Raw genomic sequence first — 19,219 nt, 5'->3', positions numbered from 1 at the left:
CAACGTGAATGAGCAGCTAACAAGTGGGGGTTGATGGGATAGATGGATGGATTAGGATGAAACAGGCCTAACTGTTAAGGAACAAAGGCTTTCCTGTATATATCACCTCCACTGAGACTCATACACCCTGTGACCTTAAAACCATTGTGTGTCTCTTTCTTCCTAATACAGTGTGAATATAAACGTATAAACATATCCACACACTGCGGGAAAGTTACACCATATCCTAACCGTACACGTGATAAATATCTATATATTTTATGTTAATTGGTTTCTGTGCAAGCTCCACCCACGAAAAGATTTAATTTAATGAAAGTTCTGTGCATCATGAATATTAATTATCAAACATGAATGATGACAATATTTACCTCAGATCTTGAAAATAAATTATAGGTAACAAATGAACTCTACAAGAACAAACAATTTTATTTCAAAACAAATGTTGTATATCAATCACTGAATATGTATTTTCACAATGTTAATTTGGTTATTTACTTAAAGTTCCCATGAACAGGAAGTCATGATCGACTTTGTGACAAATTCTAAGTCAAAAGGAATATCACACAAATATGAATAGTGGGCGTGGCTTGTGATTTCCACTATGAATTGATTTGATATAGAAAAGTAGGCATTTCATTCAGAATTATCCCGCCTATGCCGTCTACCTGACGTCATCTGACAAATATCGCCACAAGAGGACTGAAGTACATTTTTAGGATTTGGATGAACTTTTTGAATTTTTCACAGGGACTATTTTAATTGCGAGGGCAAGACAGCAATGGTCTTGCAGAAAGAACTCCGCCTACATGCTGTTCTGATTGGCTGTAATTATTGATAAATTTAATCTGTCACGTCGTGCATGTTGTATATAAATATATTAGGGCTGGGAAAAGATTAATCGCCATTTATCGCATAAAAAATAAAATAACATATGTGTGTGTACTGTGTGTAATTATTTTATTATTGTGTATATTTAACCACACACAAACATACATATATTCATGTAGAATTTGTATTTATATATCATTATTTATTTATTTATATATAATATAAAATATATAAAAATATAAATAAATATATATATATAGACATGTAAATGTTTCTTAAATACATACATGAATGTACATAATAATTCCACACAGTACACACTCATATATATATATGATCTTGAACTGTAGTAATACCATGGTTAATTCTCATAAGGGAAATACTAAAAAAACACAATCGAAGCTATTGGACTGGAAGCTTTTATTTTGAAAATCAGTCCGCTCACGCGCATACCGTATTACCTAATATAAGCGCGCACAGAAAACACCGCGGGGGCTGGCTTGATCGTGAATTTTCCAAGCGCGGCTGGTTTGACCGCAGTCAGCGCGTTCACAAACTCTACACAACAGCGCATGATTGAGCAAAGCTCCTCGAGAATCGGACACGCGCTCGGCGAACTCTTTCCTCTTTCAACCATTACTGCATGAACACCCGCATTGAAACAGTTAAGAAGTAAATCCCGGTTGTCGGTTCACAGACTATAACATGTAACGGAACACTCGCCGGGTTTTGAAACACGAGAGAAAAAGAGCGATCAATCTCCTCCTCCACCGTTATTCGGTGTGTAAACAGGACAGTCAACGCTGCTGAGGCAGGAGATCCGTGGCTCTAATGCTGCCCTGACTAGACTGTTTAAACGCGCGTTCTTGTTTTGGGCCCAGGTTTAATAGCGGGACAAGTGCACGGCAATGATGTTGCAAGTGTTGGCTTGCGGTGTCGTGCTCTTCCCCGGTCTCTTCTTCACTTTTAGGAAAGTGCTTTCGTCCATTTTCAAGCAGTGGACAGATGCCGACGTCGTGCTGGTCAGCGAGAGGTCAGTCTGCTTTCAAAATTTAGCGTTTGCTAATTGTCACTATATTTCCCCATATAGCGCTGTTAAAATAAAGGTGCTAAGGGTAATTCGCAGTGATGCTATAAAAGAACCACAGTTAACCATGGTCTTCGTAGTAAATAGAGACTCCAATAAAGTTTAAAACTCATTTTTTTGCATCAGAGATGCATTGATTGCGTCACTGTTGTTTTGATGCATTGTAACACACTGTTAAAGGTGAATAAGCGCAGCTTAAGGTACATGACCTATGACTTTAATTATAGGTATAACCTAATGTAGCATGTTGATTTAATAATGTTACATTTATTTTAGGCTATACAAATAGCTTTTGAATAAGCCCAGGTCATTTGGGTCTCATAAAGCACATTGACAAAAGACTGTGATGGTTCATATCAGCTCTAATGTTTGTACCAGAAACCTACAGTATAGCCCATAATAGGTGAATTGATACATTTATATTTATCCATTACCCTGAAGGTTTTGTTTGTGATGTTTAATTGTCTATAATTAAACATTATAGACCTCTATAACTGTTTATAATCCGACTATGCTTTTGTAGCGTTGCTCATATTATCCTATGAACTATATTAGGATTATCTCATGGCCTTAATCACCCCATCCAAGAGTTCAGTGAAGTCTGAACATGATGGAGCTGAAATTCAAGCCGCTATGTTCTTAGTCATTGGCAGATATTCAACTCATTTCTTTTTACAGATGTGCAACCATGCCTGCTTTAAAATAGGCTTTTAATTATGTGAATCAAACCTGAACTGTACAATAACTTTAATGTACTAATTCTGGTCATTTACCCCTTAACCTTCAAAGAAAGCCTAATCATTAATATGTGATGATTTTTAACCCAACATCTGCCATTTAACATCTCTAGCAACTTGTAATTGTAACTAAGGGTGGAGAAATTTTATCAGTGGTCATCCATACATGCAAGCATCTGTGTTTTATGCAGATAAGCAGTTTCTGATTGGTTCTGGGAGGATAACACGAATTGTCATTGACCGTAGCTTGTATGTGTTTACAATAGCCTAACTATGTATATTTATCATATTACATACCACAATTTTAATTTGATTAAATGATCTTTCGTGTGGTTGTGCAACATTTAAAGGAACACGCCCACATTTTGGGAATTTAGCTTATTCACTGTATCCCCCAGACTTGGATAAGTCCATACATACCTTTCTCATCTCCGTGCGTGCTGTAACTCTGTCTGATGCAGCCCTCGCTAGCTTAGCTTAGCACAAAGAATGGAAGTAAATGGCTCCAGCTAGCATACTGCTCCCAATAAGTGACAAAATATTGCGAACATTTTCTTATTTATGTGTTGTGATTTGTATAGTCACACCGTGTACAAATAACAAGGTCATATGAGACAAAGCCATCTTTTAACTGTATATATACTGAGAACTATATTCTCAGAATGCGAAGCACTGCTACTTGGGCGGAGTGATTTGCTCGCAGCACCCGAAAAGCCCCCTGGTGAGGAGCAGAGAGTTCGGTCAGAGTTGTGCAAATCACTCCGCACAAGTAGCAGTACTTCGCCTTCTGAGAACACAGTTCCCAGTATGTATACTGTTTAAAGATGGTCTCATATGACCTTGTTATTTGTACACACTGTGACTATACAAATCACAACACATAGATAGGAAAATGTTCACAATATTTTGTCACTTATTGGGAGCAGTTTGCTAGCTGGAGCCATTCACTTCCAGTCTTTGTGCTAAGCTAAGCTAGCAGGGGCTGTGTCAGACAGAGTTACAGCACGCACAGAGATGAGAAAGGTATGTATTGACTTATCTAACTCTGGGGGATACGGTGAATAAGCTAAATTTCCAAAATGTAGTCATGTTCCTTTAGAGGGACACTTCACCCATTTGCATTAACGTTTGTATCGTTAGAACCCCAGTCATGTTTCGTGCATCATTTCTTCAGTTTCCGCTGAGACAGGAGAAATAGAGATTTCAGTGTTGCACTTCCTTCTTTCAATGATGTAAAAATCATCATTTTGCATCATTGAAAGCAGGAAGTCCAATATCTTTGTTGAGGGGGTGGACTACAAACACCCCTTTTCTCGGTCTAATAGGCACCAAATTCGAAATGTATGTTACATTTTAACTACAAATATGATGCACTTTCAATAAAGATTAATGTTTCTACGGGTGAAATGGGGATAAGGATAGGGACACTCCAAACTGATACCCACCAAGTAGCTCATCCATTCTGCACATTCGTGAGATGAGATAATTGTCCGTACCAGCAGGTGGCAGCAGTTGTGTGCGTCCACTCTTGACTTCGTTGTTTGCTTGCTTCGTCACTTGTGTTTTTCTTCTTGGCTATGCTGAGCAGCCAATTAGAAAAGTGAAGATTCCTAGGCAAGTGCCACTGCCCATTTGACGTGGTGAGCTGGGCAAAAAAATCGCAACAGTTACATACCTTAAAGGTCGGCGCGGCACATCGAAAAAGTAAGATGGTGCTCAAACCCTGCCCGATTGATAACCCTTGGAATGGTGTATACCTAGCTTAAGAAACCAACTTTCTTTCTTTCCATCTTTCTTTTCATTTTTATATCAAACAAAAAGTAAAATAAAATTCGGAGGCGATTTCCCACGATTATAATCACAACTTCACGATCTTTGTGAAATTCGGTTCTGTGTAGTAAATGCTGCTCCATCTGAAAGCAAATGATGGCGATTTACTACTAATCGGCGAACCGGAGACACGCATAAAGGTACATTCAAATTATAAGCGACTTTGTCGCTGTGTGTCGCTTGTCCTTTTCAAAAGAGGCGTTTCTATATCTGGTTGTCATAAAAAAAAAATGAGTAACGTCCACTCTAGTTACTGACGAGAGACGGATGATGTGAACTCCCCTGCTTTGTTCTTATTGGTAGTCGCTCCTGAATGTTGGTCATAATTTGCATAAAGTTAAACATTTCTCAACTTTTGTTATCTATTTTGCCCAGCTCTACCAAAGCCGCTTTTAAAATATGAACAACATAATTTCTTTCTTTTTTATTATTTCTAATTGTATAGCGGTTGGGAAAAAAGCTTTTGCCTTATCACGCTCCGTTTGGACATTTGTTGTCCAAAATGCACGTAATGCGCATGTTACTGTGAAACTATGATGGTGATGATAAAAATAACTATTGTCATAAAGGCCTGCAATCAACCATGTGTCTAACTTTACTTTCCATTGCCTTTTACATAGTATGAGAGTTGCAAACTATTGCAGGTGAATATTCAGAATTCATGTCCGACTATACAATAAGAGATCACTGCTGATTTGAGATTCTCACCAGCCCTTTTTGCATGAATGTGCAATTTCGGTTCAGTGGAACAGTATGATTAGATTAGCTGATTATATTATTTTTTGTCACTTCTATAGGATGGTGAAAAGGGATGAACCCTTGCTCTGACTGTAGTGACAATAACCAAGTTCAGGGTTGATTATATGCTTATTCTTCCTCTTTGGAAAAAAATAACATGTAGGACAAAAGCTTCAGAGCCTTCTTGTTGTACTTAAAATAAATTTGCAGATAGTTCAAAGAAATCCCTAAAAAAGTTAAAGAATGCGTAGAAAATCAATAACTAATCAATGACAAAATGTGACTAGCATGAATTGCACTCCTCAACCTTATCTGTGTTTTGTACCCATACATGCTGATTGATAGGTATGCAGCTAATCTTTGCTCTTTAGGATCAATGTTTGCTGGTTAGTGGTGGTTAGAGATGTGTTAAGGGTGTCTGTACTCCGTATAGAGGATGAGAGATGTTTAGAAGAGTGATGAAGAGGTGACACAGACTCTGGGCTTTTACAAAAAAGTTCAATCAGTTCTATAGACGTTTTTATCGGACGCATGTGCTTTGTCATGGTTAGACTTTTGGGGGGAACTTAACTTTTGTTTAATGGTCTGACTAGTGGCTAAACTGAACTCTGGAACAAATACCTTGTCGAAAATAACAAATGTGGTTTCCTAAAGATGAGGGGAGACGGCGATCAACGCTATGTGAAGGGAGGTTTGGCAACTGATGTAAGATTACATTATATAGTACACATTTTACACAGTAACGTTAGCTCAGTGTAGTTGTTGATACGCCTTAGCTATTTTGAACTAAGATAATCTACTTGTTGTTTATTTAGTTTATCAAAAATAAACTACTCTGAAAGGACTCTGTTGTTATTGATTCTTTGCAGAGTTTACCGGAAGTTACGTTTTTGTTCCACTAAAGCCGCTTGTTTGTTTTGTTACTGCTGAAACAATATGGTAGTAGTAGGCATGTTTAGGCTTTTTTGAATCACTAACTAAAGTGAATGCAGTGTTTCCCACAGGATTTTGAGAGACTGTGGTGGTGATGACATCACACGCCAATTAGCATATGGGTGATTCTCACGAAACCATTGAAACACCACGGCACTAATGATTTCAGCTAAAAAATGTGTAATATAGTAATATTAAAAAGCATCAGAATTAACACAATACTGTGTTCTACCTTGCACAATGTGTGATTTCAACATAAGAATTTATAATTTGTCAATTTTATCTCATTTTCTGCTGAAATTCTCATTACCGCAATGCGTCCGGCTGTGTTTGAACATGCGTTATGCTGTAATTTAAACATATTAAAACAAAAATATTTAGAAAAAAAATAAATGGATGTTTTGCTAGACTACTTTAGATGACAGAAAAATATTTACTGAATATTCATGTATAATAATAATGAAGAAAAATTAGGAAAATTATGTGTCCATGCCTGATGTTCTCATCCTCCGCAACACTTTTTGAGAACAGTTTAAGCACACATACAGAATTTTAATAAAGTTTGATTTTGAGTGACCAAGCAGATGGACCAGTTACTTGAAGATGACTACCAGGTAAGATCATCTCTTTATATCTTTCCAGTTAAATTTGAAATATTCTCTTGTCAGAATGCTTACACGACATTTTGATTATCATTACCGAAACAGGTAGTTTTCTAGATTTCGAAAATTGTTTGATTTACAATTTTTTATGAAAATGTTCTTTATTAAAGTCTAATTATATGCACTGAATAAAAAATGAGCAAAGCCTACGTGGCTTCTCTATTTTTTGCAAAACATACTGGGGTACCTCATCCTCCGCAACACCATTCTCATATACCGCAACCATTTAATAGCAGTTGCGGTAAAGAGAACTTCTGTTTCGGAAATGAGAATTTAAGCATATTGTTTATTACATTTAAATCTCTCTTATGAATTTAATATAAATTTAAAATGTAATAACTGATGATATTTTGCTTTATGATGCTTCATTGTAGACAGTCAGCAAGTGAGAAAAAAGCTTTAGCAAAGGCCAGGTTGACAAAGTTCAGGGAGAAACTTAACAGCAACCCAGAATGGCTAGAGGAGTACAGAAGGAAGGAGAGAGAGAGGTTAGGTTTGGAGATATTACTAGCAGGTGTAATTAGCAAAAAACACACTACAGTGTTAGGAAATGTACACGACAAACACACAACACAACGCAACAAGTCTATACTATATGATGATGTGTACATTCATTTTTTTCTCCAATGTTGTGAGACATGCTAATTTAATGTTATGCTTTCTTTCCACTTTCAGGTATCAAAAACAACCTAGCGATGGCGCGCCACACATGTAGGCGCTGCAACATCAGTTGGATCACACGATACACAAAGTTGGATCCCATGCGTGCCAGTATCTCAGCTACCTGCGACCGCACAACGCACGCTGTCTGCAGCGTCAGATTGCTGCCTGGGGGCGAGGGACAAAGGGAGACTAAAGGCGGCACCTCCTTTCTGCGCAGTGCGTGAGTCACAGACACCAGAGAGGATGGCCTAAAAGCGCCCGGCGCTGTGACAGAAAGCGGGTTGCTGCGCAATTCATTAGGACTGTGCGTTAACCCTTTCCGCCTCTGCTGTCTTCGCAGCATGTGGGTCGTGTTCGAGAGGGGGGGGGGGCGTGTTGTAGACGCTTATGTGAGGACGGGCCCTGGGGCGAGCAACACAAAACCAACTGAGGAGAAAAATGCTCTGTTTTTGAGCGGCTTCGTTCCGGATGGCAGTCCCCCAGGACCCAGTTTCTTGCATCATATACTGGAGGATTTGTGCCAGGGACTCTTGTGATGCACCACCGGTTCTGGTCCATGAGACACAGGGTGGTGAGGTAGGAAGTGGCTCATAGCCTTAGAGCTCTTCACCGCTTCCGAGAAATGCTTCGTGATTGTGCCCACCGTGTCACCAAACAGGCCGGATGGAGAAACAGGCGTCACTGTGCATGGCCACCATGAGTGGTCTTCGTGGCCCTTAGCGTGAAATCCGTAACCATTCTCAGATCCCTGAAGGTATTTAAATCCATGCTGCCCTCATCCAGAGCCTTAAGCACCTGCGCCTAAAAGATCTGTAGGACCGCCATAGTGTGCAATGCAGACAGAGCCTCTCTCGGCGCGGGTATGCTTTTTCGGACAGGTGTGCTGTCATGAGGCTTCACTACCCTCAAAGCTGCGCCACACCATCCAAGGAAGTGGACAAGGGGCAGAGGTGAGCAGCCACAGCGCCCTTGATGGGGGGAATACACAGGTAGCCTACCTAAGAAAAAAAATGGGGGGAGGGGTAGCCCACGCTTTGGTGACTTTCCTCCGAGCATCAGCGGGGTGGCCTGAGTGAAGAAAACAAAAGTCAAGCTTGCTTCTCTGGGGTTCTTGTGGGGTGCTCCACTCAATCTCCAAGTCCTGCACGGCTTTGAAGAGAATGCGCACCAGTTCCTTGTAGAAGGATGGCTGTGTGTCTGATGCACCACGTGGAGCCTGGTCCCAGTCTCCATCCAACGCTGTCAGAGACATCTCATCTTCCTCCGCCGGAAACCCAAAGGAAACAGACCTGGCGGCTCCCGGTTCATGACACAGGCTCTCGGTGACAAACTGAACCGGTTGAGCGAGGGGAGGACAACCACCAGCGGCTCTTTGCCGGCAGTGGGACACTGCAGTAAGAAACCTCCAAGGGCGATGTTGAGCCGGGTCCTGAGCACCTTCATCGGGAGTCCTCACAATAAGGGACACCCTGAGCCAACAATTGCCGCCTTTGGGTGGAGAAGCCCCAAGCAGAGCACACAGAGCTCCTGTGAATTGGGTGGGTCGATCAGACCTCCGCACCACAAGCAGATTTGCGACATCCCGGAAGACAGAGAGGGCTGCTTACATTTCAACCTGAATTCAATTTTGCTGCCTATGAAGTCTGTCCTAAAGCATTTCTTGGAGCTGCCATTATGCAGCCAAAGTCATTGTCTCATAAGGCAGCGAGGGAACAAGTCAGCTGTCTAAACTTTCGGATACAGCATCTCTCTCTCTCTCCCTCTCTCTCTCTCTCTCTCTCTCTCTAATCAAAACAGATACAGAATGGTAAAAGGTCAGAAGACCAAATCATAACCAGCAAGGAAATATTTTTCATCTTATTTACACAAATGTTTTGTGATATCCAGCTGACATTAGCTGGCCATTTCTCAATCCGATGGCTGCAGCCTTCAGAGCTCGCATTTGTAGGCAGCATATGTCATCAAGACCATCTTATTTCAGTATGTTAAATGCATAAATGGGGACTTAAATATGACACAAAGGAATATTAATATAAGCCTTCCTGTTCTCATGTTTTTTCTTTAATATTTTTTTCAAAGACTACACAATAAAACAGTTTTGAACTTGAACGCATGATGCTGTAAATATTATCAGACTTTTAACTTTAAAATTAATTTTTAACAAAATCTCAGGCTAGTATACGTATTCTCATTACCGAAATAATTAACCTCATTTCCGAAACCTATGTATCATTACCGCAACAGATGCTTATTAAATGTTAATTTCATTAATAGAAGCATAATACTTTGATTTTAAATGCATGTGCAGAATCTCCAAATTATGTTCTTTCAGGTTTGTCATGTCATTTTGAAAATGTGTCAGGTTTCTTCGAAATATATAAAAAAAAATAGTTGTAAATTGTGGAAGGTGTTGCGGTATATGAGCTAAATAAAACAAAATAAAAAAAAACTTAAATTTAAAATAAATATTATTTCAGAATTTCAATTTACTGTGCATGACTATTAATAATCAATTTTTAAAAATGTGAAAAGATATTAGCTTTTCTAACAGTGTTGATGTTTTCTGACTGTTGCGGTAATGAGATTTTTTAGGACTTATTTTTGAAATTATGTTACAAAAAGTGTTAAATGATAAGTAAAAGTTTTTAAATTAATGTTCCCATATACTTCAGACTTTGTTTCTAATGTGTGGTGGAAAAAAAAGTAAATTTAAGCAATTTTTACAGTTTCATGCTTGACATTTTTACAACCAAGTTTTCGTGAGAATCACCCATATATGTGACGTCATCGTGTCGTGTTTGCGTTTGATCTAGTGTTGGCACCTGAAATATGTTTCACTTTTACTCTTTGATCTGTACCTGTATTTGATCTGTATTATGTATTACATTATATTTTAAGCCGAATTAAGCTGTTTTAAATAGTGAAATAAAAATGTAAATGGGAATCATGAAAATTCTATTTGTGGGGGCCAGTATTGATTCTGTGGTGGGCCACCACAAATAAATCAATGTATGGGAAACACTGGAATGTGGTGTTTATAATTTTTGCTCTTTGATTCACCAAAAAATAATAATAATGAAAGCACCTAATCGCATACATTTTTATTTTTAAAGTCAGAATCATAAGAATCACTTGAATTCTTAGTATCACATCATTGGATAATAATAACAAAATGGGACTATGATCGTTCTGAATCCAATTGAATATACAGTAACATGATAATATAATATTACACGAGTATTCAGGGATTTAAATGCATTACAAATACAAAAAGTTAGCAGCACTACTGTGGCATTACTTCCTCCACTGTGGCTTTAATACGTTTTTGTTTTTTGGGGAGGAAAAAGTTTCAAACATTGCTTAATCTGATCTTCTTTACATCCCTGCCACGACAGTTATGCTTTTACAGACCACTGAAAGCTGTTAACCCTGTAAAATGAAATGTAAACCTCATGACCAAAAAATGGTCCCATGCTGTCACTGGGGCAGTTAAAATGGTTCTTATTCATGTATTTATGTACATATATGTATACAGTTGGCACCAGTATGTACCTCTCAGGTAGGCTGCTACTATGAACTCTGTGGTACCATTATGTACCTCTGAGGCACTAATATTAACTCTTTGGTACCAGTATGTACCTCTGAGGTACTAATATGAACTCTTTGGTACCAGTATGTACCTCTGAGGCACTAATATTAACTCTTTGGTACCAATATGTACCTCTGAGGTACTAATATGAACTCTTTGATACCAGTATGCACCTCTGAGGTACTAATATGAACTTTTTGGTACCAATATGTACCTCCAAGTTACTAATATGAACCCTTTGGTACCAGTATGTACCTCCGAGGTACTAATATGACGACTTTAGTACCAATATGAACTCTTTGGTACCAATATGTACCTCTGAGGTACTAATATGACGACTTTAGTACCAATATGAACTCTTTGGTACCAGTATGTACCTCTGAGGTACTAATATGAACTCTTTGGTACCAATATGTACCTCCAAGGTACTAATATGAACTCTTTGGTACCAGTATGTACCCTTTGAGGTAGGCTGCTAATATGAACTCTTTGGTACCAATATCTTTGAGGTACTAATATGACGACTTTAGTACCAATATGAACTCTTTGGTACCAATATGTACCTCCTGAGGTAGGCTGCTAATATAAACTCTTTGGTACCAATATGTACCTCTGAGGTACTAATATGACGACTTTAGTACCAATATGAACTCTTTGGTACCAGTATGTACCTCTGAGGTACTAATATGAACTTTTTGGTACCAATATGTACCTCCAAGTTACTAATATGAACACTTTGGTACCAATATGTACCTCTGAGGTACTAATATGACGACTTTAGTACCAATATGAACTCTTTGGTACCAGTATGTACCTCCGAGGTACTAATATGACGACTTTAGTACCAATATGAACTCTTTGGTACCAGTATGTACCTCTGAGGTACTAATATGAACTTTTTGGTACCAATATGTACCTCCAAGGTACTAATATGAACTCTTTGGTACCAGTATGTACCTCTGAGGTAGGCTGCTAATATGAACTCTTTGGTACCAATATCTTTGAGGTACTAATATGACGACTTTAGTACCAATATGAACTCTTTGGTACCAATATGTACCTCTGAGGTACTAATATGACGACTTTAGTACCAATATGAACTCTTTGGTACCAGTATGTACCTCTGAGGTACTAATATGAACTTTTTGGTACCAATATGTACCTCCAAGTTACTAATATGAACACTTTGGTACCAATATGTACCTCTGAGGTACTAATATGACGACTTTAGTACCAATATGAACTCTTTGGTACCAATATGTACCTCTGAGCTACTAATATGACGACTTTAGTACCAATATGAACTCTTTGGTACCAGTATGTACCTCTGAGGTACTAATATGAACTCTTTGGTACCAATATGTACCTCCAAGTTACTAATATGAACTCTTTGGTACCAATATGTACCTCTGAGGTACTAATATGACGACTTTAGTACCAATATGAACTCTTTGGTACCAGTATGTACCTCTGAGGTACTAATATGAACTCTTTGGTACCAGTATGTACCTCTGAGGTAGGCTGCTAATATGAACCCTTTGGTACCAGTATGTACCTCCGAGGTACTAATATGACGACTTTAGTACCAATATGAACTCTTTGGTACCAGTATGTACCTCTGAGGTACTAATATGAACTTTTTGGTACCAATATGTACCTCCAAGGTACTAATATGAACTCTTTGGTACAAGTATGTACCTCTGAGGTACTAAAATGATTTTTATGGCACTAATATGTACCTCCAAGGTACTAATATTAACTTTTTGGTACCAATATGTACCTCCAAGGTACTAATATGAACTCTTTGGTACGAGTATGTACCTCTGAGGTACTAAAATGATTTTTTTGGTAACAATATGTACCTCCAAGGTACTAATATGAACTCTTTGGTACGAGTATGTACCTCTGAGGTACTAATATGAACTTTTTGGTACCAATATGTACCTCCAGGGTACTCATATGAACTCTTTGGTACCATATGTACCTCTGAGGTACTAATATGAAGTCTTTGGTACTAATATGAACTCTGGTACAATATGTACCTCAGAGGTACTAAAATGAACTCTTTGGTACTAATATGAACTCTGGTACAATATGTACCTCAGAGGTACTAAAGTGAACTCTTTGCTACTAATATGAACTCTTTGGTACCAGTATGTACCTCTGAGGTACTAAAATGAATTGTTTGGCACTAATATGTGCCTCCAAGGTACTAATATGAACTTTTTGGTACCAATATGTACCTCCAAGGTACTAATATGAACTCTTTGGTACGAGTATGTACCTCTGCGGTACTAAAATGAACTTTTTGTTACTAATATGAACTTTTTGGTACCAATATGTACCTCCAAGGTACTAATATGAACTCTTTGGTACCAGTATGTAGCTCAGAGTTACTAAAATGAACTCTTTGGTACTAATATTAACTCTGGTACAATATGTACCTTAGAGGTACTAAAGTGAACTCTTTGTTACTAATATGAACTCTTTGGTACCAGTATGTACCCCTGAGGTACTGATACGAACTCTTTGGTACGAGTATGTACCTCTGAGGTACTAAAATGAACTTTTTAATACTAATATGAACTTTTTGGTACCAATATGTACCTCTGAGGTACTAATATGAACTTTTTGGTACCAATATGTACCTCCAAGGTACTAATATGAACTTTTTGGTACCAATATGTACCTCCAAGGTACTAATATGAACTCTTTGGTACCAGTATGTACCTCTGAGGTACTAATATGAAGTCTTTGGTACTAATATGAACTCTGGTACAATGTGTACCTCAGAGGTACTAAAGTGAACTCTTTGGTACTAATATGAACTCTTTGGTACCAGTATGTACCTCCAAGGTACTAATACGAACTCTTTGGTACCAGCATGTACCTTTGGGGTACTAAAATTAACGCAAAATATGAAGATTTTGAAAGGGTACCACCTTCGTGACAGCTAGGGACCATTTTTGACCATTTTATTCTGATGGTGTAGATTAATAAAAATAATACAAGGCTATCTTTGAGTTGGTTCACAACATGGGCATCCTACATCTGGAAGAAGAGATCATTTTACTTTTGAATATTGACTCTTCTGTAGATTTTTAATTTCTAACTTTAATCAAACACAGCTGAATCACAGTGGTTCTGGTTTCCTTTTGAAATGAAGGGCAGGTGTATGAAAGCAGGGTGGTAACCAGAGACAGTAAAAGGGAAGAGGAGACCGAGCACTCATAGACGAATGAATAAAATGCTCAGTGACTGCATACAAAACTAAAGGAAGCTGCGTTGCTGCCTGGTCAGTTAATGGCTAAACAAACAGCTCTTTTGTATGCAGGACCTTTTAGTAAAACTGACTTGATATCAGCTCTGATGCTTTCTTATTACTAAAAACTGCCTGGAAAGATAGTTTGGTGGGTATAGTAAAGTACAGTTATTAAGTTATATAAAATTCAGTTCTAACTGGACCAACCTGACATGAGTATTTTTTTATTTAGTTTAGACTGGACCTTAAATAGCCACTGAAGTGCCTTTAAATGAGCATCTTTGTTCAATGGTGGGAAGTTAGGGTGGGAAATTAAGGTGGCTCCTCCCACTTTAAAAATAGCCAATAGCATTTAGTTTGGTCTGGAATCTGATGAGAAGCATAAGTGCAGAATAATGTCATAAAAATGATTGATCTGTATTGGCGGTGAGAGACAGTAAGTTTTAAATGCTTATATCTTCTCAATGTGAATCGGAAGAAGTGGTCAATGTTTTGGAGCACACTACTTTATAGATATCCTCAAGGCTCAAAAAATAATTGAAAAATTTTAAGTCAACTTGAGGCCCCATTGGAAAAGTCAACTTGAGCCCCCCTTGGAAATCGGCTGAGGCTCCCCGTGGGCCCCAGCCCCCCTGGTAGGGAAACACTGATGTAATTGATATGTTACGGTTTTAGAGATTTTCCTGATTGGAATAAAGATGTACTTGCATTAAAAAAAAATAGCTGCCTGGAGCGGTTACCAGCTAAAGACTGTTACCCAGGGCCGATGTCAAGCGTTTTGGTGTACAACTTTATATCTGTTTATTATAACCGGGCATATAAGTAAGTAGTCATGCCATACCATCCACCCCCATGCAACAGCTATACAGAAGAAACATTTTCCTCTTCTCACTTTTTCACTCTTTCCTCCCCTCCCCGAAGAGAGGAGGGGGGTACAAAGAGGGGATTGTGTAAAATAGGTCTTGTGACAGCATTCATGCCGCAAGGCTCCAAGTACACAAGGATATGGGGAGCAGAGTTCGGTGTGTGTGTGTTTGTGGAGGAAAGTGGTTGTCTAGTAGCCAACTCAAGCGTAAGCTGTCAGGTCCAGGTCACTTGACCGCTGTTGTCATGACAAGCAAGCGTCATCCTGTGCACAATACTCAGCAGCCAGTGAGATGCTTTAAAGTTGCTTACACAGCTCAAATGAAAAATGTATTAAACATAGATAAAACTTAATTTTAAAACATTCGATTTTTATTAAAAGTTTTAAGTAATTCATAGTTTATGTGCATCTTGAGATAAAGCAAAGGCGCTGATATATGTTAAGATATGTCAGTACAAGATGCTTTTAAATTAAGCCAGTTTAAACATGCATTTTAGTCTGGGACTAGGATAAACACTGTCCAGAAAACCACACTTATATGTACAAAAAAGTACAATACAATAAACGGCACTGTAAAAAATTCTTTGTTGCACTCATTTTTTTATGTTGTATCAAAGTTTAAGTTATTTCAACTTTATTTTTTTTATTTAAAGCATTTCTTCACCAGTCAAGAAAGTTCAAATGAAAATGAATTTATTCAAGTTGAATAAACCTAAATATTTAGGTGCAACTAGGAATATTTTACAGTGTGTATATATAAGAAGCTCAGATGCAAAAACCGCCGAAGTGCATCTTGACATGTTTTCTTGTACATGAGCATTTTTATCAGCCTCTTTATAGATTCTGCCCACAAACCGGTATTTCTAAATGGCCCAAGACCAGGATTAAGCAGATTTGAAGCGAAAGTATTTAATGAGCATTCGGTTAATAATGGGCTGTTTTCACCTGGTATTAAGATGTGTTTTCATTGATCGGATCTAGGGCTGCAACAACGAATCTATTAAATCGATAAAAATCGATTACTAAAAGTGTTGGCAACGAATTTCATAATCGATTCGTTGTGTCGCGTGACGCAGAGACGTTTAATATTAAAAAAAAGAAAAAACTTCAGTTAAGCGCAGAGCGAACACACTCGTGCTGCGTCCCAAACAGCCTATTTCTATACTATATAGTAGGCAAAGAGTATGAGAAGTAGTGCTTTTCGCCTACTATATAGTATGGAAGTATGCGGTTTGGGACGCAGCGTCGGTCTCTCTCGCGCACTGTTGCTTGCAGAGTTCGGCGGCTCATAGACAGGGCGGAGAAAAGACAGGGCGGCGGGAAAAAGATGGGAAAAAAAACAGCAAAGGTAGAGGAAAACCACATGTCAGTGTTTTACTCATCCCAAATGTAAGCGCGTCACCTGGAAGTTAGCCGGCAAAGAGGTAAACAAACAAAGACGACACGCTTATGCTTTATGGAGCGACGACAGCGGGTAAAAAAGTTTCTAGAACGAATAAAAAACTCCAATGACAAACTCCGCTGATATTAAACAATGAAATAAAACTTTGAGAGGGAGTTGTATGAACGCTTTTCCCCGTCATGGACCTGTACGTAAAATCATCGTGCCATCACTCTCCTGCTGCTCTTTCCTGCGCGCTCCAGCTCATGCCGACTGCCAAGCAAGTAGACGCGCGTGCCCGGCCCAACATTCAGTAAGTGCCGCCTTTTGTTACATAACCATCGTCTTACATTTTTTATAGCGAATTAATAAATTGTGTATTTGCATTTTGCGCGGGAGTAGAAGAAGCATTTTCCGTTTTGACAAGACGCATGTATGTGGCCAAATGTAAATAGAACAGTTTTAACAAATGAGTTAGCTATCTGATCAGAGAAAACACATGAAGTCAAATATAAAGCTACAAAGCTGTCACTGGGGCAGTACCCTTTATAAAAAGTCCTAATATGTACCATTTAGGTACAAATATGTATCTTTGAACTGCCAATATGTACTTTTGAAGTAATAATATGCACTTTTTGGGTACAAAGGTGTACCTTTTTGAAAGAGTACTGTCCAGTGACAACTTTTGTACCTTTATTTCTAAGAGTGTACTCATTTACTATCTTTAGAGAGGCTTCTTGATGGGAAATGCATCATAAAAAGTCTATATATTTGGCAGATGTAAAGCATACATGTGTATTTTTTGTGTTAGTCCATTTTTATTTTATTTTATTATTATTGTAACAGCTCAGGTATGTTCAAGGAGCAACATGTTTGTGTAATTTCTAAAGATTTTTGTTCTGTTTTGAATAAGGGGTTGGAAATGAATGCTTTTCTTGTTTTTTGTTTTTTTATCCGATTCATCGATTAATCGAAAAAATAATCGACAGATTAATCGATTATTAAAATAATCGTTAGTTGCAGCCCTAATCGGATCACAAGTGGATTTTTCAGCGCAATTGATGAAATAAGCTTGTGCAACTTTTACACGCTTGCAAAATAATACTAATGAAAGATGCGGAGAGCAGCTGGTTTAGTTTTATCAATGACCGCGTTTACATGCACCTTAATAATGCGATTATAATGGGATTTTGTCAATACTGCGATTATACTTTATCTCATGTAAACGCAATAATTCGATAAAAATAATGCGATTAAGCTCATAATCGCAGTAAGTATAATCGCATTAAAAGAGGTGGCGTATGCCGTTTATAATTGCAGTATGCGTCCATGTAAACGCTTTAATCACATTTATACCGCACTAACTGAAGTGCGCGTGTGTTTTAGTCACGCACCTTAAGCACAAATTCGTTTTAAACTTGACATTAGGAAGTTTTACATGAACTCTGCCAACACGACTCGCTGTCAGCAGTATCTTCATTCAGATACAGCTCAAATAACACGACAGCAGTGTATAAAAGCTTTAAGGGACATTATAACGATAATTATAACGATAAATATATTAGTGACCACATCATAATGATAACTTCATGCTAATTCACTCAACCAGCGCGGCATTACCTAATATTGGATATTTCTTGTAATAAAAACTTTTTTTGAAATTGTTTACATGTCACTGAAAGTATGCTGTTCTTGTTGCATTTACACAGCGGGAAACCAGCAGATGTCCTCAACTCGCTGCGTTTCGCGTAACTAAACAATGAATGTAGTAGGTATATCTTACCTTTTGGCGTAGTCAGTGTGGTAGAAAAATTTCACAGCAACAACTGCATCAGCTCTGGATACCTGAGGTAATTTTATGTTATAACCTCAGCAATGAATGAGCTTTCTACTGCAATTTAAAGAGACACAAGGCAGCATTTTTATGTTAATAAATCATCTTCGTAAGTCTGTATATGGTTAAATGACTCATTACATGACGAATGAAGACTCTCTCGCCCACCCCTACCGCCTGTAGGAAGAATACCCCACTTGCAAGTTCGCTGTATCCGACCCGGTGTCCTTCAGTCTCGTCAAGTCTCAGATATAGAAAGCATTTACTCCCAGACACTAGGGGGAGCTAGTAGAGAAATAATACTCAGACTTGCCTTGTGTCCCTTTAAGTGCGCGTGCACTTCAAGTTCAAATAGATTTGATTGGCTGTCAATGGTTTATCGTTCATCATGTGCCAAAATCGCTATCGTTATAGTTGTTGTGTGAGCTCTGCTATTATAAAACGATTTTTAAAACTATATTTTTATATCATGTGAACGCCCTTTACAGGCACTGTCATATTTATATCTTCATCACAGCACCGGATAATGAAATACATCTATAACAACGTGTTTGTCATTTAACATAAGTAAATTAAAACAGTGGAGCATATATGTGAGTTCATCATTTGTGCTCTGCATTGGGCTATGTGTGAATAATCCGAAAATAAAAACTGCATGTAAACCGGAGTGAAGAGGTTAGCTCCAGTCATGTAAACATCTTACTGCGATTAAGTCCTTACTCGCATTATTGGAAAAAATCGCATTATTGGTGTGCATGTAAACGTGGTCAATGAAAGCCTAAAGATAGCGCTGTACACTGTGCATTCATG

The 19,219-nt window shown here is 38.2% G+C and overlaps 1 protein-coding gene across 1 annotated transcript in view; it reads left to right on the top strand.

Moving 5' to 3' along the window:
* Positions 1-1,292: 1,292 nt before the first annotated feature.
* Positions 1,293-19,219, top strand: part of tlcd3a (TLC domain containing 3A) — a 40,403-nt gene continuing 22,476 nt past the window's right edge. Inside the window, exon 1 of the mRNA XM_055200571.2 lies at positions 1,293-1,861. Coding sequence (XP_055056546.1) covers positions 1,737-1,861 — 125 coding nt within the window. The 5' untranslated portion in view covers positions 1,293-1,736. The remainder of the gene's footprint in view (positions 1,862-19,219) is intronic.

This window comes from Misgurnus anguillicaudatus, chromosome 22, assembly GCF_027580225.2.
Source record: "Misgurnus anguillicaudatus chromosome 22, ASM2758022v2, whole genome shotgun sequence".
Lineage (NCBI taxonomy): Eukaryota > Metazoa > Chordata > Actinopteri > Cypriniformes > Cobitidae > Misgurnus > Misgurnus anguillicaudatus.
Note: the sequence above shows the minus strand (reverse complement) of the source record. Positions and strands in the feature narration are given on the sequence as shown.